Source organism: Magallana gigas, chromosome 2 (assembly GCF_963853765.1).
Source record: "Magallana gigas chromosome 2, xbMagGiga1.1, whole genome shotgun sequence".
NCBI lineage: Eukaryota > Metazoa > Mollusca > Bivalvia > Ostreida > Ostreidae > Magallana > Magallana gigas.
The window spans coordinates 11687430-11711684 of NC_088854.1; the positions used below are offsets into that span (position 1 = coordinate 11687430).

Sequence of the window (24255 nt, forward strand, 5' to 3'; positions counted from 1 at the left end):
TTCAGTTAGCGTTGTATTTGCTGTGTCAATATTGATAAAGTTATAACTTCATAATCTGGCTCGATTCCTGACCGTTTTATTTTCTAAGAAAGGGTCTTTGAAATAATAGGGTTATCGATTGTTTCCCTGGATAACGTATCTACCTAATGTGCATCCCTCCACGTCTCCTTTGAGGTTCTGACAGCTACTTTAGACAGCTAACAAGGTTTTTAATCTAATTGTTAAAACAATACAATATTTTTAAAAGAATAATTTATTGCATATATACAAGATACATTCATACATATTTTGTTCTTTTGTGTTTTAAAAATATAAGTGTTTCCATTCAAGCCTGTCCCTAGAATTCATCTTTTAGAGTGAACTTGAGGAAAACAAGAAGTATACACAAGACAGGCGCCAAGTATCTACGACGAGTTTCATTGTTGTTTTATCACTTTTGCTGCTTTTAACATTTCCTCATACTTTTTCAATTGTTTCATGAATCCTTCGTTAGGATCAATGGGATTCATCCTGCGTTTTGACTGAGCAAACGACATTGCTTGCGTCATTGTCAGTCCTTTCGTCCTCATGAGGTAACCTGTCACCATAGTTCCTGCGCGGGAAATTCCAGCGTTACAGTGCACTAGTACCCGCCCATCTTTGCCCCTCGCGTCATCTATGAATTTGAACGTTTTCTCAAAGTACTGCAATAGATTGGAATCTTCTAGATCTTCCACTTTGATTTGGTGGTATGTTATTGAGTCTGGGAACTGATTATCGAAGTAGGACGCCATATTGACGATGTGAGTTATTCTGAAACTTTCTAATACTTGTTTGTTTTCGGCAGGGTTGCACCCAGCTGAAAAAAGCAATGACAGACATGATAAGGAAGATTTTCATATTATAAGCATATAATTTTTGAACCGCACTGTGCAGCATCCCACCCCAAAAGTGTTAAGCTATATATGCCGTTTTAACGCTGTTTTTGCTATGTTGGAAAACTCGACCAAAACTTTGTCAGTGTGATTGCAAATTATACAACTTAATTCAAACGCATTTAAAAGTATTGAATATAATTTCCCGTTATAAATATGCATAAGAACATTTTTATTTCTCCTTCCATAAAATCATCATAATATTCAATTAATACCGATGAATAACCTTGCACATTCTTCGCAGTGTTTTCGTTTATACAGATCATCACATTAACAATGTTTTGGTCGGGTTTCCAACAAAGCAAAACAGCGTTAAAACGGCATATATATACATTTTGAAAATGATTTTACTTGGAAAATAAGCAAATATTGTGCTAGATTACAAGCTCTTGATCTTTATCAAGATACAGTCCAAGCAAGAATTTTCATTCACTAAAAATTTTAAAACAATATATCCTAACTCTCTACTGGTTGGGACTAAGTTATCTGTATATCAAAGTTATTGTGTAACACGATATAATCATTTAAAAATTGATATCTCTGTGCTCCAGCGTTTCAGTTGTCAGGAGATGACAGATTCAATGCAGCAAGTATAATCAGAGGAAACGGGACAAAAATCGATATTACATTAATTCACCACAAATCTGACAATCCGAATTTTAAAAAATCAAGAAAATTACATTTTTTTCCCTTAAATATAGACGTATACTTACATAGATAGAGACCTGGTAGAATTTCGTCCACGTCCATTCGTTGATATTTGTCATACCGCGTTTGCATCATCATTTGAGGCTTGGATGAGTTCGCCATCGTCTGCAAAGATGTGCAACAGAAGTGTACATGAAGAATGTAGATGTAAGTAGGGGTTGCGCGGACCTATTGATTAAGTCAATGATCGGAACCCGTCCTCAGCCGTCGTCTTTCGGCGTCCTACAGTGTTAGGCCATGCATCGGGGGGAAAACAACAACAACAAATGTCGTCAAATTCAAGATTTGACATAAATATCGATCACTCAGCAGTCAACCAAATGGTGAAGTTTTCTGTGGAATTGATTTTTACATCAGAAGTTCCACAATTTCAACAGCTTTATAAAACCTTAAGTAGTCAAGTGTCGAGAAATTGTTGATGGCCTTGCTAGTTAATGGTTCGACATTCTATAGCTAATGTCTTTTGATTTTTGTTCTACAGCTCTCCTCATAAAGAAGCTCTTCAAAAACCCATCGCATGGTAATTTACAAAGTTAGATGGACTTGAAGAACTCTGAAATGACCAATAATTGATTTACCTGGAGAGAAATGAAAGTACACGTATGTACTGAAAAATTATGACTTGTACCACATAGATCAGAGGAGTGTGGTATGTGGTGCTTAATTTCCTTATTGCGAGTTTCTTTATCAGCGGCAGTATCATGGGGTTTCCATTTAACACCACTTGCACGAAAGCCCTAAATTAGAACGTCAATTGTGCTGATGGCCAGTAAACTAGTCAACAACCAATGGTCAGTGAACTAGTCAACAACCAATGGTCAGTGAACTAGTCAACAGCTGTCAATATCCATACCCCGCTTTCCCCGAATTATAGAAAAATAAAAGTTAGCAGAGGCGTAAAAATGCTGTGCAAAAGATGTTGCGGTTATTGGGGATAAAAAATAACCTTAATCTTCACTATGCATTTTTGAGCATCGGTTGAATTTGGTGTACAACATGAACACATCACTTTTCTGTAGTTTTATGAAAAGTTCGCATGCTGGGATGAAACGCAAATAATACAGTTTGTGTTTGAATATATGAAAAAGTGAACAAGGCTCAGATCGCTCAACAAAACAGAAACGAAACATAGTTCTTTATCCTTCAACTCCTTGTATTGAAATGGAGATGAAGGACGAGGACCAGAGATAACTAAATGCCAAACAGTACCAAACTGATACCATAATAAAAGAAAAATGATGAGGTGTTTGCATAGGGACGTCCTGATTTGTGGTCAAAATGAGAATTCTTCAATCCTTAATGGTTTGAAGTAAGGGAGACCCCTATGGGCGGCCGAAAGGGTAAGAAGACATTAATGCAAAACGAACAACTATATAAAATATATATATATATATATATATATATATATATATATATATATATATATATATATATATATATATATATATATATATATATATATACACACACACACATTTATGAAATACGAAACAGACTTGTTTGCAAAATCAACTTACACCGATGCAAAATCAACAGTCATTCATTGTATGAATTGACGCTACTTGGCTCGCAAGTCTCTCTACCTCATCAGTCGAGAAACTGACTTTTTTTTTCAAAGTTACATAGTAATATTTATCCTGCAACTACTAGTACTCCTTGCATTGACCGAATAAAGGCTATGCCTGTTCACTTCTTAAAAGAGAATAAGGGCAAGCCTCGCCCTCTGTCACGTTTTCTCACCCTCGCCCAAATATATAGTCTGTCCCAAGATATTTATGCAGCACATTTGGACGATTTTTAATAAAAATACACATACCTGTGAAAGAAGTGCATTTGAAATAGTTGAAAGGTATATTTTCTAAGATAATTTCATTGACACATTATCATCTTTCACTCGGAAAAATTCACAGGAACGAAAACAGATTCCTTACGGTGATTTATAATGGAGAATGTTTACATCTTTTCTCCATTCGGAATACACTCGGAATGCATCGCGCAATTTTTCAACGTTATCATCCGGGCTTGTTGCAATACAAAATCTCCGTAGACATCACATTTTTTAGCATTGTATTAAAACCTGATAAGCTAACAGGGGCGTTTTGACTAAGAAATCTTGGAAATTTTTTTATACTTTTGAATGAACATCGTTTGAACCCTGAGGTATTTATGAATATCAAGCAATTAAGCCAAATGTAAATCCAGAATATCTTGGGACAGAGTATAGCTCATATTTCAAGACAGTAACCATATATTTGAGAATTAAAGAATGGGCTTAGCCCCCCCCCCCCCCCCCCCCCCCCCCGTTTTTTTTTTTGGCAAAGTTAGACCTAACCATTAGGCACACAGCATCATAGAGGGTTCAGACCTCCCACGTTTTATCGCAGCAAAAATAATTGTACCTTGAAGATACCTTAAAAGATGGGAATATTAAGAAGTTAGAGGCATACTCTCTCTCGGATGGCTCTGCTCCCCACTTTCAATTTGCTTCAGACGCCACTGTTTCGTATTTCAGTATGTTTTTTTTAAACATTAGTTGTTCGTTTTGCATAAACCTCTTTTTTTTAACCTTTCCGTCGCCCATACACCACTCTAAATGTAGTCAGTTAAGAATATGAAGCGTAAAATGCCTAGCTCAAATAATCTTGCTAATGCCCTCCGTTAGTTTTACTGCAACAATTACTCGCTTCACACTCTGTGACAATACACTTGGGAGTATAAAATGAAAACTGTCGGCGAAAAACGTCATATTCAATTTAGAGAACTCGCAAATAAATTTGATCTATCGTTTAGTCAAACTTTACAGAAAAGGGGGGGGGGGTATAATACACATACTGAAATACAAGTACATTAGCACTCATATGCGTCGGAACCGGGGGGGGGGGGGGTGGCTTAGTTTGCCAAGTTAGACCTAACCATTAGGCACATAGCAGGATAGAGGGTTCAGCCCCCCCCCCCCCCCCCCCACACTTTTTTTCGCAGGAAATATAATTGTACATTAATGTACCTTTGAAAGATAGAGAAGTTGGAGTCATAGACATACTAGCCCCCCCCCCCCCCCAGGAGTAGGATTTTTTGTTTTGGAAGTATAGGTTTACCCCCCCCCCCCCCCCCCCAAGGAGTAGGATCATGGTTTGGGGAGAAAAAAATTTATGGTAGGTAAGATTTTTTGTTTTGGAAGTATAGGTTTACCCCCCCCCCCCCCCCCCGGATTAGGATTTTCATGATTTTGGAATTAGGTTTTTTTCTCTCAATATTTCTGAGGATCAGTCTAGCCTCCCCCCCTCCCCCCCCCCCCACTTTCAATTTGCTTCCGACGCCAGTGGCACTACTACTGGCCCCCACCTTACTGTAGATTCTAATAATCAATGTGGCAATTACAATGCGGGTGGAGTGTGCCTAAAAGTGTTAAACTGGAATTAAAGCGCTTCCCCTTTTTATGTCTAGATTATTTGAGAATGAAAAATGAAAATTAAACACATTTTTTCTTCATATTTTATTATTCTGGAAATTGGTCAAGCCCACGCAATTCAACACTTACCTGTACGAGTTAGTAGAGACACTTTAATTTACAAGAGAAGTATGTATTTACAGTAAAATCTGTATCAGTAAGAATGCATCATACTTAGAGAATTATTTATGAAATAAGCAAAAATTTAAGACTATCACCCTCGAAAAACCAAGTAAGTTGGAGGGACGATTTCCAATTAATGTCGATCATTGCTACTTCGTACCAAGCGAAATATACAATGTATTTATGAGTGCCGATTATGCTGTGTACATTTTATACTTTGTTTGATAATTTTTTTTTAAAAAGACACTAAAATCGTAAAAAGAGGTGTCAAGTTTTTTATCTTATAGTACAGCAAAATACCATTGTGCACCTTATGTACGCAACAAGTTATTTCTGATGAAGTCATTGTCTTTTGGCGAGCACTTGCTCGTTTGACCGATAAAAAGATCCAACCATAAACGGCAAAACGTACACTGAACATGTGTGAATTTGTAAGTGCATTGTCTGTTAATGGGCTGTAAAACAGAGATAAAGCAGAATTAATTTAGTGAATGGGGGTTACATAGTGGTCAGCCATTGAACTGCTTAAAGAGGAGACATTTTGTCTTCAGTAGCTGTAGAACATTGTAAACGCGTTTGACCCAGTTCCGCCATAATTATAACGCTTTCAGACGTCCCGGAACGGATGAAGTTACGTCGACAAAACGTAACCCGTTGGTTGTCCGTGGATTGACGTCGTCTCCGCGCTTTTAGAGATTCTCGCCACGAGCGTATTTAAATAATTTTGAAAAAAAAAATAACCATCTTTAAAATCAGACTTTAAAAAATAAAAATTCGTCATGTATAGATTTTTATTTTAAAGAACCTAAATATTTGTATAGGACATTTTAACTATTAAGCGCTCAACGACAGAAAGACGGAATGGTTACTTAGGGTTTGTGGCCACGTCATATCTTCATCACGGCCGACCTAGGGCTGTGACTCGGTCCAACAGATGTGTACGGTCATCATTGCAAGCAATACAATAACATGCATGAAAATAACCGCAAAATGTCTAATGCCTGCAAACCCTATTCTATGTGGCGGATATCCATGTCCGCTGGTTTCCGTTTCAAGTTTTGAACACATGCTCAAAGGATTCTGCTGACATCAATATACCTATACCCCCCCCCCCCCCTCCCTCCGGACATTTGACGTATTTGCCGAAGAACAGAAAATGCATATAAATGTCATCCATTATCGATATCCATGGTAAGTTGAGGAAAACCGGGAAATAGTTTCTGCAAAGAAACTTATCGAAGTATAAATGACAACTTATTTTGATATCAGCAATTTATTTTCATATCGTCAATGTGACAGTGTTCTATCGTGCCATTACTGTAGAGGTTAAACTCCTGAGGTACATTCCTAACACTTGCCCATCTTGGAATAAGCAATGGTTGTCTGGTTCGAATTAAAGAACCGAACCTAGTTTTCAACTTCCATCTCAGTTTACTCTGCAGTCCCTCTCAGTCAGTGCTAAAACGAGTGGGGAAAACGCATTGCATATTGTACATGTGGTAACATGCCGCTTGTGACGTTGCAATAAGGCGTGGGGTACCTGCATTATTTTAACTTGCATTACCACGTCTTCAAGTCGTCTTTATCACTTTCACTGCTACAAGCTGTTTTTCAAATTTCTTTAGGTCTCTTAAAAATCCATCGTTTGGAGTAACGGGGTTGTTTCTCCTTTTCGACCGCACAAATTTGAGAGCATCTTTAAGTTTCCAGCCCTTGGTTTTCATGACGTAAGCTGTTATCATGGCTCCCGCTCTTGATACCCCAGCATTGCAGTGGACCAGAACGCGGCCCCCAAGGGTCAGGGTACTCTCAATGAACCTAAGTACCCTGTAAATAGGCTGCTTAATGTCTACATCGTCAGAATCCTCCATTTCTATCTTTAGATAGGTAAACGATTCCGGAAACCTGTTTCCAAACAAGGACGCTAAGTTGACTATATGGGTTATCTGAAGTTTCTGTAGGGTTTCCTTGTCAGCCGCTGGACTGCAACCAGCTAGAAAAGAAATTATGTGATTTCCATAATGAAATATAAACACTCTTTAGAGGCTATGTTTCTTTTTCTTTGAAACGAATCATCCATGTTGATTTGATATTTACCGAGTTCCTTGCCATAAATAGCAAGTCATTAATAGTCATGAAAATAATTAATACGGCATCATTGAATATCAATATAAAACATATATCTATATTTAAATAATTAAATTCGACTCGACTTATTTTCCCTCTAAATAACGCACTGGCAAATGTACGATGGAAAATAGACGAGGAAAAGAAGGGTCATATATTAGTGGAAGTTTATGTTGATAAAAATATACATGTGTGTAAGGCTGAATAATGTCAGTTTTAACTTTACAAAAACAAAAACGTTTATCGCCCCCCCCCCCAAAAAAAAAACCCCCAAACTATCAATCTGGGAGGTCGGCCTTTGGTCGACTTGCTTAATTAACACGCATGGAGACCTTTAACCAGAACGACATACCTACGTTTAACACACCTTGCCGACTGTAACTACTTTCCAAAGTGGCAAGATTTAATTTCGATTAGGGTCGACATTAAATATTCACTATTAATCAATGCTGAAGCCGCCCGAACGATTCTCTATGTCTGGTCTAAGTTTGCAGTGGTTGCAGCCATAATTAAAGTTAAAATTTAATGAAGTTTACATTTGTTGCAGCTGCCATGCAGCCCTTTCTACGCAGCCATTGCAGACTGATGTGGGAGTATATCCCGCAGACGAGGTGTATTCTATAGCAAAAAAATGAAAACTGTACCAGAATTTTATCCTATTTTTACGGGTGACAAATACAATGTTTTTCTTCTTTTTACATTAGTTCGCATAAGCTTGGTTGTCATTGACATGTGAGCCTTCCTTTATATACTGTATATGAAATCAAATAACTCGTTTGAATTTTGTGTAAACATGAAACAGTATGTCTTATTTAGTATTATTTGAGGATCTAAGAGGATTTAAGAGTCGATAGTGATAACAAATAACAAACCCCACCCCTAACTATAAGCCAACAGGGCAGCTTACAAAGAATCTTTATGATTCCTGCTAATCTATAATGCTCAATGTAATATTTCTTGATATGCTCATTGAAAGGTATGGCACTTATGTGGAATAAAAAAAATCTTCAAGAACTTGTGCGCCTTTATTTACAAGGTTAGTATCAAAGTTTTGTGAGACTTCAGATTTATATATATATTATTTCACACGTCAACCTTTAAAGAGGTCCTCATTCTTCCTTTTGTCAAAATTTTGATAACATGAAAATTGCTCTAGCTTATGCATTGAATGACTAATTAGTTACAATTACATTTACCCTAAAAGAATACGATATCACATGCGTGCAAGTCAACTATTGTTTGTTTGTTTAAGGTTTTTTGTATATTTATACTAAAATATTATGTACATATGGTTCTCGATTTTAGAAACTATAATTCCTTTTTGCTGAGCAGTAAATTATTTATTTCAAAAATTTCACATGCGAACATACGGGGTTCAGACATGCTACCTATTTATCAAATGAATAACGTTGTCAATTTTAGAAATTATTTGTAAAAAGATAGCTTACATATAAAAACACCTGGCAAAATCTCATCCACATCCATTTTCTGGTAATTTACACGTTGCTGTCTCGTTAACCAAGTCATGTTACTCGTTCAGAGGAATTGTCAAATCCAAAAAGGTTCTAGATCTTCTGAAATATATTCAAGAACATTCAATGCCTAGAGCACCCTGTTGAAATTAAAGAGGTCAGAGTCAATAGGCCTTAAAGAACATGGATTCCAAAGAGCCTTACCTTGAATGAGAATATACCGTATTTAACTGGGGGTCAAACGTCCAGGAACTATAGACGAACAATGAATGGAACCGGCTGTGTACACAACATACGTATTCAATTAATCAAGCCAAGTACAGAGTAAATGTACGACCCCCGCCAAATATTTACATACAAAAGCCACGCACTTGTTTGTCACGCCAAGGTGTATATAATGGTATTGCCTACGCTAGATTGCTATGGTATACAATAACGGCGTCAGATCGCTTACCACGTTTACTAAAAATAAAAATTACTCGTACATTAAAAAATATTTTCACAATGCTCTATTTTTACACAAACATCGCTACGTTTGAACTGCATGTGAACAGAAACACCTGAGAGAATAATTTGGAAGACATGTAACCAACCAATAAATCTTTCATGCTCTCATGAAATTATGTAATACCTTTGTCAACACAAGTGCATATATATATATATAATATATTAGACATTTTCGTGCGATAATCGTAGCTATTACGCAAGCCGTTTATTTTTTTAAATTCAAGAGCACAACTGTGATGTACAATGCAGGGCTGCGTTGTACAAAAAATCTACGACTTACGACCAAAGTAATGAATGCTATCACGAACTATTTAATGTTTTATTCTAATGATTGTAAAATGTAGTTGTGAAAATCAAAATAGTTCTAAATATGTGGTTTTATATTAATTTTCACAATTGTTTAGTAAAGACCATTCCTTGAGACTTAAAATATTTACGACTTTGTTGTAAGCTCTTTTGTAAAACGCAGTCCAGCAAATTACAAATTATCAGAACAATATACAGATGGTGGACGAATACCCGAGAGAGAGAAATTGTTTGATTTCCTGTAGAGGATTATAATTATACGCTAAGTACATGTAAATAACTGCGATTTTACTGTAATTGGAAGAATTGTGTTCTAACTCTGGACGTCGTTGCCATTAGCGACTGTTGACCGGTAATTCCTATAACTTTGATATTTTCAGAACCATAATAAACTGACACGAAAAATTACTTTCAAGACAGCAAAGAGAGTTTTGAACCAACATATGAAAGCATTGAAAAATCAAACATATTACACGTGTATTATCACAGAGATCATTTTAGATATTATTGATTCGATAAAGAAAGTGATGAAACGTCAGTCTGTATGAGGCTAATTAAACAGAGAAAAGGATCATGAAAAGATGTACTAGAAATGATTCTAAAAGTATATTTTAAAAGAAACTCGAATAGCGGTTAGTTATTCAAAATCCGTGCTTTTTTTATATACAAGTGGTATCTCGGACAAGCGAAAGTTCAATTAATGACCAATAATTTTGGCAAATGGGGATCATCTTCATTAAAAAAGGTCACTGGGAATTTTGTTGGGTAGTGTATAATACATATACACGTCCATTTTTACGATGCACGACCGTGTAGTATTTCAGTAGATGGTATAGCACGTACATGCAGAAATATAACATCACCGTCAAATACCGAATACCCGTAGAGCATGTTAGAAAGGAACGTCGTTGAACTCCAAGCAGCTACTAAACACTCAGATGTCCATTTGTAAAACATATAGTAGAAATTCTAAACAAAATCTACTACGATTTTTTTTGGTGATATTTAAAGCAGAATTTAATGTTTTGCTTGTACTATGGTATACCATTGTTACCATGTCATCAAAAACTAGTCTTTTACTATATCCAAATTTTTTTTATATTTTGAGAATATGTAGGCTGCAAGTAAATACGTCATAAAAAGAGTAGTAAAGTATTTTAACATGTTGAATTAATTGAGACGAGAATAACATCCAGTTTAATAAATTACTATATATACCTGCCCAAATTTTCATTTTATTCAGATACCGTAATAGACTAGAAATAAAACTACACTGGAAATGACGTCATTAATTAATCAGGAACCTTATCGTAGGCACATAAAACAAAGATAAATACTTTGTCAAGAATAAACAGATATTATCTAAAGCGATCTAGTTCAAATCTCATTAGATTGCGGAAAACGAGTACATTAAAATCCCACTGAAGAGATGTCATCAGGAAAATGTGTACTCTGATACTCTCTTGAATTCTAATGCATTACAGAACCAGGCAAGCACAGAAAACCCAACACACGTGTAAACATAACGTATTCATTTGTTAATACATTTCCTTTTAAAAGCATTGAATAATACCGGTATATCAAAAGTACGGAAGGGGGGATGTCACATAAACATCTCCTAAAATGCTTCATGGCATTTGATAGAATGGACTGGTGTTCTCAAATACATGTAGATCTGGCTGCTACAACCCTCTGGAGACGGCTCATGTAGATATATTATATCCTCTTGCGCTATGGTGCGCAAATTGTCCAGCTCTGAGCATGCATCAAAAATTAATTTAGCTTCAATTACTGAGGAAATCACATCTTATTCTTTTATGGTTTGTTTTCCATCTCGTATATCTTTAATATATTTTCTCTTTCCTTGATCCAATTTGAATCATCAAAATGGTTTTGTTTTTTGTTCAAGGTCATAGCATTTCTGTATAAATTTATACTGCATGGCATTTTTTAATTTTTCTCCCTTATTGTCTAATGTTTCATCCATAGAGTGATTGTGGGTAAAGGATGTGCAATTACCTTGAACCAAATAAATACTTATTCATGGGTAAATGTCAAAGCACATTCAGCATCTTTTTGCAGATCAGAGCCCTTTGAAATGGTGTCCATTTCAATGGTGACTAGATACTGTAGATTACTTTATATTTAAGCAAGTATGTATTCTGTGATTCAGTCGTTTTGTACAAAAATCATGAGAATTGAAATTTTTTGCTAAATTTAATATACAACTGTCCAAAAAAAATTAAAGTAAGAAAATAAAATCCACAAGGTGTGCTTCATTCAATTTTACATAAATACTAACTTCTCGCATTCAAATGGGAATCTACAGCTCACTTTCACTGCTATGTCCCATTGATAAATAGTCTAGCTGAAGGTCTATTGCTACACATTTTTTTTCAGTGGATGGCACTGTAGCTCCCAGATCGTCCATCTGAATTTTTCCAGACCGGGAGTTACAGACCTGCACCTATAAATAGACATATGTGTACTCCCCAGCAAAAGTATTTTCTAATCAAGGCGTAGTAGACATTCATATTGCAAGAATTGATTTGAGATTATCTGTAATGTCAAATTCTTCAGCCATATAAAACATTACACCTTACAATTCAAAGTCTCTTTAAAAGATCACACTTTTCATGCCTAATGCGATCACTCTAAGAACAGCATGTTGAATTATCCCATAAATTTCACAGTATGAGTAAGGGAGTGTTGCAAACTTCTCCTCATGTCACAGTTTACTCCTTTCAGAATCAATTTGGAAAACTTCCTTTTCTTGAGATGATCACTGTAAATTGACTAGAGTACATATACTGTAGATTCCTAATTAAACGCGAAGAATTAATATCCGCGTAAAATCGCGAGGAGCACCCTTCGCGAATTTTAAAATCCCGCCATCATTTTTTGAGAGTTGAGAACTATGAGAAATTAGGAGAAAAGATCCGCGTTCGCGATTTTATGTTCTCGTGATTTGATACAAAACAGCGGGAATTTCGGAATTAAGTACTCGCGTAATACATGTGTAAGGAATTTACAGTACTGGAATATATATATGATGACAAATGAAATTTTAAATAAAATTTATTCCTTTTACATAATGAGTATTACAGGGTCATGTCAAAAGAAACAATAAATAGATATATTTGTACACACTACTAGTATTGCCAATCTTAAAAAAAAAGATAGAAAACATGTATTGGTAATACATCAACAAATTACAAATTTAGCCTTTAATGAATTATAATTAATGCCCCACACTAGCTGTAGGTAGCTCTGAAATATATAACATATAGTTAAGTTTATGGCTCGAAGCCGACATCCATCAATTATTTTTTTAAATATACATCATTGAACATCAGAGTAATTTATACTTGGTACATTCATCTTTTAATAGAAGATAATGTTAAATTTCAACAATCATCAATCTGTCCTGAACTTTTAAGCTGTTGTTCAAAGGTTTGAAGTTGTTCTTGAAACCCTGCATTTGGTCTAATTTTTGACCTTTTTTCTTTAACATACTGATAAGCTTTGTTTAAAGGCCAGTGTTTCTTCATCATGAGATAAGCTATCACAATTGTAGATGATCTAGAAATTCCAGCATTACAATGCACCAATACACATCCTCCTTTGTCCATTCCTTCGTCAATGAACTGAAAAGCAGATTCAAAATGCTGAGCAATATCTGTTTGAGGGATGTCCTGCAGATCAATATTCATGTAAGTGAAATTTTCTGGAAAGGAATTCTTTACTAAAGTGGCAACATTGAGAATATGTGTCACTTTGTATTTTTGAAGCAAATCAAATTCCACTGCAACATCTTGAGAGCCTGAAAGAAAGGAGCACACATTATAAGGGAAATCTTCATAAAATTTTGTTCTAACATTATGCAATAAATATTTTTATTTTATACCCATCAAATTTCCTTTCTTGATACTGTCAGTTTTACAGAGAGTGATCCAAATTTTCGGATCACCACAATGTGGGTTTCTGATTCCGTATCACCACTCTGTGAAATTGATGCCAGGTGCGGATCATCAAATTAAACTCAACACTTCGCAACTCGTTCGATCTGATAATCCGCGCCTGGCATCTAAACGCGATCTGACCATTAAGATCAAGTCACTGTGTGTGTGTGTGTGTGTGTGTGTGTGTGTGTGTGTGTGTATATATATATATTTTTTAATATGTGGAAGCGTATTAGGGCCGCAGCAGTATTTTTTATCCATCATATTAATTTGTTATAACAGATTAGTAATTTGTTATAACAAATAAGTAATTTGATATAACAGATTATCAATTTGCTATAACAAATTGTTAATTTGTTATAACAGATTAGTAATTTGTTATAACAGATTAGAAATTTGTTATAACAAACAAGTAATTTGATATAACAGATTAGAAATTTGTTATAACAAATTATTAATTTGTTATAACAGGTTAGTAATTTGTTTTAACAGATTAGTAATTTGTTATAACAAATTAGTAATTTGATATAACAGATTATCAATTTGTTAAACAAATTATTAATTTGTTATAACAAATTACTAATTTGTTAGAACAAATTGATAATCTGTTATAACAAATTGATAATTTGTTATAACAAATTGATAATCTGATATAACAAATTCCTAATCTGTTATAACAAATTCCTAATCTGTTATAACAAATAAATAAAAAATACTGCTGCGACCCTAATACGTTTCCGTATTTAACATTATCTGTACTGTATAAAGTTACAGTACTATAAATTATTGAGAATTTTTAACTTTATTAAAGTTAGCCTAAATACATGCAAATAGGTTACAAAAAAGAATAAGAAAACAACTTGAAATAAGCTTTCTTTTACACTCATTTTTGTAAGACAGCATGTACAGAGATTTACTGAAGAATAATGTTTCAGGATACTGAGGATAGAGAGAACAAATATTAAGAAATATCAGTAGTGTATATGATAGATAACATACCTAATATAAGCCCTGGTAAAATTTCGCCAACTTGAATATCAGCAAAGAGGTCGACCACAAAGCCTCTGAAGTCTCCATTCTCTGTCACTTTTCTTCTCTCTGTCAATCCTTGATCGTTTTTGAATTCCACGAACTGATCCCCCGTTTCCGTTGTTATTTTTGTTGCCGTCTTTTTTAAGGACGACTTGTCGAACTTTTTCAGACTATTTAACATTGTTTGTCAGTTTAGGAAACTCGACTTTGAGTCTTGAGGAGCAAATTATTTGCAATGAAAAATGGTAAAAACAACGAACTTGTCATTTCTAATTTAGTACACATGAGCAACGTACTTTCACTTTGCATACGACATAATCTTGTTTTCAATACAGAAGAGTTACCTTGAAAAAAAGATAACCCGTGGATATTGGCGTGATTGTGTAAGTTCTATCCCCATTTGTACATGTAAGAACATTTTGCTTTGAATTGACAATTTGAGAAAAGTGTTTATTACCTGAACGTTTTCTTTCCACGCCCCAATTATTTAAATTTCAGTGAGCTGAGTCATGTACATACATATGGACCGACTTGTTATGGTCGTAACCAATGTAAATAAACATGGAAAACTCCATTCTCTCGCCACTGTAAAAACTCCAAAAAGGAATTACAGTGATCACCTAAAAATAATTCTTAAATCATAAAAATGATAATGAACTTTATGAATAATGATGAAGCCATTCATTAGATTCGAGTCGATAAAGTAAAGGCCTAGTTTTATTATTCCCTTTTCAAAGTCTAGAATTCTTACTATGGCCATTGGTATTTTTAATGCTTCGTCAAATATTGAGTTACAGAAAAAAGAAATCTTTGTTTTATGAAGAAAGCTCGAATCTTGTTATCGTTGGCATTGTTTTCTTTTGAGAAGTGGACAGGTATAAACGGGCTATGCCTAGTTTATAAATAACTTGATCCAATCCGGTTAAGGTGGCATCCTTTATATAAGCTGCATATATAAAAAATTCAAGTATGCGATATGATAGACAATTGCTCAACGAGTTATTACTATATTTTACCATACATATTTACCTTTAAATATAAATTCACACAGGAAATCAATTTTCCGATATAGAATATTTGAAATTTCCTACCAGATTGAAAAAAAATTCCTGTAGGAATTTAAATTCCGATAGGATTTGAGCAAAACTTCCATAGGATTTTCAAATCCAATAGGAAATCCCAAAGGAAAACTACATGTTTGAATCAAATTCCTGCAGTATTTTTTTTTCTCCAATAATAAATATAATTTAACATGATTGTAAGAAAATCCTGTTTTAGTGGAGTCTTTCTGTTTATCACATCTTAGAAAAGAAAAATTAACAATAAGATATATTCTATATTTCTTTTAGCGTGAGACACAATGTACTATGACGGATACGATGAAGAGGCCGTGGATGAAATTCTTCCAAATCTCTATATAAGTACGAAATTAACTATTGTAGATTTTTATTACATGTATTCCTTATTTCACTTGAAATTATTTGATTGAAAATAAGTTCATGCAACGTTATTTCATACTAAATTTATTTTCAGGTGGTTTTGTTCCCGCAAAAGACTTAGATCGGTTACAAAGCATTGGAATAACACACATTGTGAATTTGTCATCTTACGAAAATAATTTCCATGGAAGTTTTCAATACCTTAGGATCCCAGTGGAAGACATTCCAACCGAAGATTTGTCGCCATATTTTGACGAATCTCTTAAGTTTATAGAGGACGCTCTTGCAGGAAATGGTCGTGTATTAGTGAACTGTAACGCAGGCCAATCCAGAGCGGGGACTATTGTCATTCTATACATCATGAAAACGAAGGATTTGACTTTCGAAGACGCTAAAAAGTTTGCGCAGAGAAAGAGGAAATCGAACGAAGTTTGTCCAAATTCAGGGTTTCAGAAACAGCTCATAGCTTATTTCAAGAAGTAAATCATGAAACCATGCATGTGAAGTTATAATTTTTTTTTCTTCAGTAAAATGTATGTACATTCATTGAGTATCATAATGAATGACACATGTTGATTTTAAGACAATTTTCCATTTAAATTTTCAATGGAATTGGAAGGGGTGTCCGCACGAGTGTGTCTGAGTGTGGAAAGAGCAGCAGGAGTGATAACATTTTTTAAGGGTCCTGACACACTTGAAATCTTTCCTCTATTGGGTCGACCCCACCATCATAATCTTTACAACAACAAAACCAGACTCATTTATTGTTTTAAATTCGGAAATTGATATAGACCAACTCTTATACTGTCTTTCACAAAAGAACGTATATAAGAAGCGTAACTTAAAACTTTCATTTACTAGTACTAGTAAAACATGTTTTAGTCACAAGCAATGATTTCCAATGTGATGAGAACTGACATGTAGCTGTCACATTTATATTATTTCCACTAAAAAAAGCTCAAAACATTGTTAAAATACTAGTAGCCTTCCTTTCTAAATATGAAAATATATTCTTGAGCTCAGGTGCGATAACTCCAAAACGAGTAATAATTCAACACGCAGCTGCATGCCAGCTGCTTACTGTTCTATAGAACTCAATGCTAACTTTGTTATCATACTACACTACCAAAGCAACACGGCATTGCATGGACTAGTCTTAATTGTTCGTGCAATGTAATTAAATAGAGATCTACATGGGAATTGCAAATGTATTTAAAAAAAAAAAACTACTAGTATTCAAATAATGCAACGACATATATCATAACACGTCTTTTGACCCTCTGTGTTCGCAGAACTACATGTATCATTCAGGCTCCACCGTCAACAAAATTTTCGAATCCCTCAACTCATTCCTCAACTCAAATCCTTTAAAGAAAAGTGCATTAATTTGAGGTCAAACCTCAGATTAGAAGCTGAGTTTTTGACTTGAGGAAAGTTGGTGACGGCGGGGCCAGATGGCAGTTTGCAGTCTGTTCTTAAAAATAAAAAAAAATAAAAAAATGACTTCTATCAGTTTGAAGATTTTTATGAAGTGTTGAAAACTTTATTGAATTGAAATTCTTCAGATCAATTTACAAAATATTAATTATCTGTCAGTTCTTTAAATCGACAATTCACACAATTATGCTCATTTTAAATTAAAAAAGTTCTATAGCAACGATCTTCAGCCGATTAGACTTTGTTGCGCGCTCTGCACAGCTTCTGTAACAAAGTCATTGATGGCACTCTCTTCCTCCTTGTTAAATTTGAAAGCTTCGGACTAAATGAGAGAATAAGAGGCCATATATATATATATATATATATATATATATATATATATATATATATATATATATATATATATATATATATATATATATATATATATATATATATGAATGTTTGTTTTAATACAGTGAAAACATTAATTTCTTTCTAAAAAGCAAATACCGGTAATACAAATTCATGAATTTAGACTGGAGAAATGGTGAACATTTGACTAATCTGCATAGCGGTCATATTGTTATCTCAATGGCGATTTTCAGTGCAATAGAATATATAGAAAGGAATGAGAAAAATCACGAATTAAAAAAATAAGAATTTCGGAAATATTTTCTCCTCATATGGTTTTGTTATTTACTACATCCGGGATCGTAATGTGCTTGTTGTTTACATTAGATATTGAGATGGCGGTTCCTTTTGAGTCTGAAAAATCGAAGCGGGGCATTGTAGGAATAAAGTGTGTGTTAGTGATGAAAGACGTCATGAAGGGATTTTGGAATTATTTTCAAAATACTTGCTATTCATAAGTAAAGTTGTTCCTCATATATTTACATTGCAAACTAATTTATGTCAGAAATTTTGACTCAAATTAAAAATGTCTTGTCGGTTCCTTTTTACTTTCAATTTAGCATTTTTCAAGATTCTTTCAGTGAGCTATCGGACTTGGAACTACAGGCATTTACGCTATATATTGAATCATTAGGCCTATTGCATATTTCTATCTAAGAATTTTCAATTTAAATTAAATGAGATATGGCAGGTTATAAATCTATTCTGTTTCAAGCTGATTTTTTAAAAAACTGTTTATTTATTTATTTACTCATTTAACCTATTTTTAGATAATCTAATATTGTTGGATAGAGAGGCATTCAAAGTGAATTTGAAGTGTGAATCACTGATTGTAGTGACAAAAAAACATACACAGATAATTTATGCATATTGCCCTAACTCGTGCTCGCATTCAAGAAATGACGTAATTACACAAATTTCATACATAAAAGGTATGTAATTTTCATTCGTAAGGGAGACAATTTGAAGACATGAATATTAATGAGAATAGTATCACGTGGAATTTAGCTCATGAATAAAGTGTACGTGATTTCTCCATATGATTGAAGCGTATTCCAAATTGTAAAAGGACTCGAATATAATTTTTGATAATTTATAATACACTGTAATCTGTTTTCCAAAATTCATCTTATAATTATCAAATCAGTTTGTCCAATCTGATGAGATAATTAAACGAGTTTATACGTATGAATGTAATTGCATAATATAAAATATAAAATTCTTAAATGAAGCCGAAGCACGGGTCTGATCTGATATTATATCATTAGATAAACTGAGTATAATACATACCTTGATTTTGCGCAGTGGCTTGCTGGGTTCCGTTAGAATAAGAACTATCCACACAAGTTCTATTATGATTAGTAATATCAGTGGCTGCAAAGAAAACACTGCCAACATGTATGGTAGGTTACAAATAAGTCAAAAAACCAGAAGTGTTTGAAGAGGGATACAAAAACTAAATAATTTGTTATAAATTTCTATAAATGCGAATACTCAGTATAATGAAATATAAAGCTATATATTTCATTCGGAATCCAAACGTCAATGATGAAAGGACAAGGGTGTGTGTGTTAAAGACATACCTTCCACACATCATTTCCACTGCGACATTTGTAAACTCGTTCTTCTAATCCAAGAAAATACAAAAGTGCCTCTAAAAACGATGGATCGTCTTCTTGACTGGATAATGAAAATGTGTGTATTATTATAATAATTGTATATATACTGCCGGGTTATACATAAAATTTCACATTCATTCAACGGCTGTTCACGAATTTTTTATTTTCTTACAATGAGACCACCCCTGTACTGTACTGTAAACTACACTATATGCTCGTCAGAAACTTGTTGTCTTCTAACTATTTGACCTTCTTTGTATTATAAAATACAGAGTATTTAATAGTAAGGGGTGGTCATATAGTACTGTAAGAAGACAAAATGTTCGTGACGATTCAGTCAGGTCCGTGTAAATTCATCTAAAATCAACACACAATATATGTAACTCATAAAATGACTGGTAACCTCATAATGTACTCACCATTGTTAAAAATTTATCAGCGGATATAATAAAACGCCAGTAACACAAGTTTTACAAATGCCAAATGCCTCTCTAAACTCCAGCCTCATCATTTCACTTTGTTGTGGTTCAACGAAGACAATAGTATGACGTCATAAACATTAACGTCATAGATCAGAGAAGTTTGAACTGATGAAAGACAATTATTTAATTTTTGGGGTAGATTTGAAATTGTTTTCATAATTTCCTAACTTCATGAAAAAATAATAGTTTTTTCTTCTTGTTTGCCTCAAAGTTCTTTAAAAATCTACCTCTCTTCAAAAAGTATGCAAATTTGTGGTACATTACATTTTACATGCATATTAAAATTTGACAATAAACCAATGCACTATAAAATAATGAAAATAACATCATACAAATGTGTGAAACAATATTTTTATTTATATATATTTGTAAAACTATTCTAACTGAACACATTGACATAGTAAAACATATACTATATTTCATAGAATCATTAAAGTTCTGTAGGAATATACCATACTTTTATTTTTTGTTTTTAATACATCAGTAAAAGTGCATTATACTATAAACTGAAGATGATCTTTCATTTGTTCTTGTAATAACATTAAATTGTTTATAGAGATGTTTCCATATCTGCTGTACTTCAATGATATATATATTTTACATACAATCTGTTAAAAGAATTCATAGCTTTAGATAACAACGTCATTTGTTGAAAAGCTTAAAGGAAATCTAAAACGTAGCACTAATCTTTCAGTTTCAGCTACCCACATAAATATTCCTTTTTTAATATCAGTAATGTATAGAATTTGATTTTTATTAAAAGTGTTTTATTTAATTACTTGAAAAGACCAGTATACTAGGTACATACTTGTTTCTTATATTGGCACCATTTACTTTGCAATTAAAACGTTTTTTGTTGTTTTTTTACCTCCAAATTTTTACATAGATCTTTTAAAAATTTCTGTACAGAATATCGAACCAGACCATGCAATAAAAGGTATAAAATGAATATTAAACATGGAGGAATGAAAAAAATTCACAATTATGGTTTTTCTTACATATATATTTTGTGTACCGTATATAGAATTCTTTAAATATGGCAGGGATAGAAAACAGAACATAAATCTCTCAGTTGTGGTATTAGATACCTTCTTTCAATAATTGTATGAATGAATTTAACAATATACTGTTTTCTTTTTCTTAAATAAGGACATTTCATGACTTGAAAATTAATATTGAAACACATTTCATTCCAAGAACCTAATTTAATCACTTGTCAAATTTTCTCATCACTTTACTGTTCTCTCCCCGGCAGTTTGGACAGAACCACTTTCCTTTTGGCTTGTTCACAAGTCCAACACAATTGAAGTGAAACCATTCAATATCACAAACATCATTGTCACAGCCTATCATTTCTCCATAGGACACTTGCTGACACAGGCAGTAGATAGGTTCATCAGGATCAATGGGAGGTTCAATAGGACTGGCAGGTGCTTGCTCTTTCTTTGACGCCTTTCTTTTCTTTTTCTTCTTTGGGCCTTTGTCAGGGATCATTTCCTACAAATCAAACCCAGTCAAATGAATTGTTTAATTCTGATGATTCAATATAATGTTGCCTAGAAGAATCAAAATCCAGGGCTAATGCCTTTCTAAATCAATCTTTTTGATATGTTTACATTCTTGGCATTCAATTGAGTACATGTACCAGTATAATAATAAGAGCAAAAGTAACAACTTATCTTAATATTCAGTAAGAAAACACACTGTATCTAAAAATATTTCAACTGAAAAATTATGAATTGTTATCAATATAAATAAGTACCGTATATCCAGTAATTTTCAGGATGATCTAATTTTTGCTTTTTACATGTTCACTTTTACAAAGCAAAATATTCAGCACCCAGAAATAATATCCAATATGTTTTGCTATAAGTAATATTTTATATAAAAAAATACAGTGTATGACTGACACAAATAAAAAAAGTTTTTATAATTTTTGCAAATTTTGTGACACACAAAACTGGATGTACAGATTTGGTACATGTAGTTGTCATGACATTATGAATACATGCAAAGATATAATTTTCTCCTCCAACCTTCTTTTCTTCCTCCTTGGTTATAGATTCACTTGTTGTCTTCTGTCGCCGTTGTCGTTTCATCGGCACTTTGTCTACCTTTTCTTCTGTCTTCACAGGTCTTGATTGAGTCACTATGGTAAGTGGTTGCTCTTCTCTTTCAATTTCTCTTGATGATGTTGGATCTAAAATATAAAAATTTCTCACTCATCAAAACACCAATAATATAGAGTTTGTTTTTGTGTGTTATAAATTTTAGATATCTATTTCCTCTCTTTTTGATATGATAATTTGCATACTGTTATACATTATTGGCCTTTACTTGCAAAAATATGCAGTCATTCACAAAAATAGTACAACAAATAGACTTTCCAAATGTACTGACCCCCCCCCCCCCCAACCTTGATTTTTTTGGGCCCTGACATTTGCACATGTATCATATAGTTTAGAAAGAGCTGCATAAAATACTTAGCATCTTCTCTTCATTTAATCTGAAGAACACCTAACATAAACTTTAGGTGATATCAATCATAAATCTCAGTAATGATTTTGAAAATCCATTTAAATACTTTATTCTGAATTTTTACAAACCCAGCCTCAAAATTCACTGTTGTCAGGTCTTCAAATTACTAATTTACAGTTTTTATGAAGACAGGACCTGCTGCAAGGCTTTTTAGGCCTAAAAATAAAAGTTGTGTGTTTCAGGTAACCCGACCTAACCTACAAAAATGGCCCGATCCTACCATTTTTAGATGCCTGATTTTATCCGACTGTGAATTTTATCTTATTTCCAATAAAAAATACGTTTTTAAATATGAAACAAACAAACATTCTTAGGATTCAGGCAAAAAAAATAGATAAAATAAAAAAAAATCCCCACCTACCTAACCTAATTTTTTCATCGGTGTTACCCTAAACACACTATTTTTTTTTTAGGCCTTACCCAAGTTTTCTCTATCTTGCTCCAGCTGCCGCTGTCTGTTTTCAATATGATCTGCTATAACTGCCATAAGTCCCAGTTTTTCATCCCCTATCTCTTGACACCTTATCAGTGCCCTTTGAATAGACATCAATGCCTTCTTTTTGGTAACGCCTTCCACCTCCTTAGAGTAGATATCCTGGTGATATTCAATATCTTGCATGATATCTGCAAAGCAAAATATATTTCAAAACTTTTTGTTTGTAAGAATTATACAATTTTTGTTTTAACAATTTGTTTTACTTACTGGTTTACAATTTTATATCAAACATATTACATTATAGTCAATCTATACAGAACACGTTTTGTCGGTTTGGACGCATAGAGGAAATTCGAACATGCATTGATCTACTGTCTACATTACTTTGCCTGAAACGAAATTCCGCAAACAGCTTTAAAGAAATTAAATGTAAAAACAAAACAGATGGTAAATGAAGTAATAGATACCTCTGCATTGGATGTCCAACTCGCGCATTTGTGTAACGACTCGCTGTAGATCGTTAGGTAGGTTTTCCATGGTATCGAGGTAGTTTTCCAAATACGTTGCCGAACAAAGGGCTTCCACGGCAGCTTGGTTTAACATACTCATTATGAAACTAAATTGTACGAATAAAAAAATTCGAAATCAACTAAGACATAATGATCATCGCCAGAGTTTCCCTCCACTGTTTATTTTTTCGCATATGACCTAGTTGCCTCGTTTTGGATCAATCTGTATTTGACATCGAGGCTGGTTTGGGGAATCCTTGCGAAACAAGTGGGTGGATCAAAGTTTTTACTCATATATATAGCATTAATTGGTATGGGGGTTTCTTTGCAAGTTATTTTTCTGTCCAATATGTCTACATATCGACAGTCATGTTAGTTATGTCAGCATGCAACATATAAAACTATGTTTAAATGCAAGATAATTTCATTTATATTGTACATTGTAGATTTTCATGAATTGTATTGAATTTAACATATTTTATTGATTAAATCAAATGAATTAGACACACGTTCTAAATAACTTAGATAGTCTTCTCCTAATAATGAAATTTTATAAAAATTAATATTGCCAGTAATTAATAACGTTGGATATGAATACAAATAAATATACATGAATAAACAATCTACTACATCAGTATATAATGATCACCTTATAAATTCAGAAATATTTTGAAAGGCGACCTCATTCACTCAAAAAAATTTGTACCGTCTTGAAAGTTTCAGTGTTCTGTGTATTTGTCAAAGAATCATCCCCCCATAACAGTAAATGTGCATCTATAATGTGTACATAACGTAATGTCAAT

At 33.5% G+C, this 24255-nt stretch overlaps 4 protein-coding genes, 1 long non-coding RNA gene and 1 other non-coding gene across 8 annotated transcripts; 1 reads left to right on the forward strand and 5 right to left on the reverse strand.

Annotated features, from left to right (window-relative positions):
* Window positions 1–234: 234 nt before the first annotated feature.
* On the reverse strand, window positions 235–15175 carry LOC105325229 (uncharacterized). 3 transcript variants are annotated; one of them, XM_011424700.4, is made up of 3 exons: window positions 15057–15175; window positions 1628–1727; window positions 235–838 (listed from the first exon to the last, which is right to left on the reverse strand). In XM_011424700.4, exons 2-3 carry the CDS (start codon window positions 1722–1724, stop codon window positions 417–419), a joined length of 519 nt encoding a protein of 172 aa, XP_011423002.1. In that variant the 5' UTR covers window positions 1725–1727; window positions 15057–15175; the 3' UTR covers window positions 235–416. The 3 variants fall into 3 exon arrangements, with proteins under 3 accessions (XP_011423002.1, XP_065931118.1, XP_034303724.1); XM_066075046.1 differs by lacking the exon at window positions 15057–15175 and adding an exon at window positions 11908–11979; XM_034447833.2 differs by lacking the exon at window positions 15057–15175 and adding an exon at window positions 4033–4125.
* On the reverse strand, window positions 6533–9420 carry LOC105325231 (dual specificity protein phosphatase 1-B). The gene is made up of 3 exons (XM_011424701.4): window positions 8997–9420; window positions 8769–8894; window positions 6533–7186 (listed from the first exon to the last, which is right to left on the reverse strand). The coding sequence occupies exons 2-3, from the start codon at window positions 8845–8847 to the stop codon at window positions 6765–6767; spliced, it is 501 nt and encodes a 166-aa protein (XP_011423003.3). The 5' UTR covers window positions 8848–8894; window positions 8997–9420; the 3' UTR covers window positions 6533–6764.
* Window positions 12666–14929, reverse strand: LOC109617083 (dual specificity protein phosphatase 19). Its single transcript, XM_034447832.2, has 2 exons — window positions 14567–14929; window positions 12666–13428 (listed from the first exon to the last, which is right to left on the reverse strand). The coding sequence occupies exons 1-2, from the start codon at window positions 14778–14780 to the stop codon at window positions 13013–13015; spliced, it is 630 nt and encodes a 209-aa protein (XP_034303723.2). The 5' UTR covers window positions 14781–14929; the 3' UTR covers window positions 12666–13012.
* Window positions 14919–16535, forward strand: LOC105325228 (uncharacterized). Its single transcript, XR_010710754.1, has 3 exons — window positions 14919–15007; window positions 15949–16020; window positions 16133–16535. It is a non-coding gene; the product is annotated as an uncharacterized protein (transcript).
* A 1003-nt stretch (window positions 16536–17538) lies between these two features.
* LOC105325232 (uncharacterized) lies at window positions 17539–20050 on the reverse strand. The gene is made up of 4 exons (XR_010710753.1): window positions 19907–20050; window positions 19452–19548; window positions 19159–19242; window positions 17539–17797 (listed from the first exon to the last, which is right to left on the reverse strand). It is a non-coding gene; the product is annotated as an uncharacterized lncRNA (long non-coding RNA).
* Window positions 20051–20985: 935 nt separating this feature from the next.
* Window positions 20986–23672, reverse strand: LOC105325233 (inhibitor of growth protein 1). The gene is made up of 4 exons (XM_011424704.4): window positions 23411–23672; window positions 22928–23131; window positions 22006–22169; window positions 20986–21466 (listed from the first exon to the last, which is right to left on the reverse strand). Exons 1-4 carry the CDS (start codon window positions 23550–23552, stop codon window positions 21179–21181), a joined length of 798 nt encoding a protein of 265 aa, XP_011423006.1. The 5' UTR covers window positions 23553–23672; the 3' UTR covers window positions 20986–21178.
* Window positions 23673–24255: the final 583 nt, after the last annotated feature.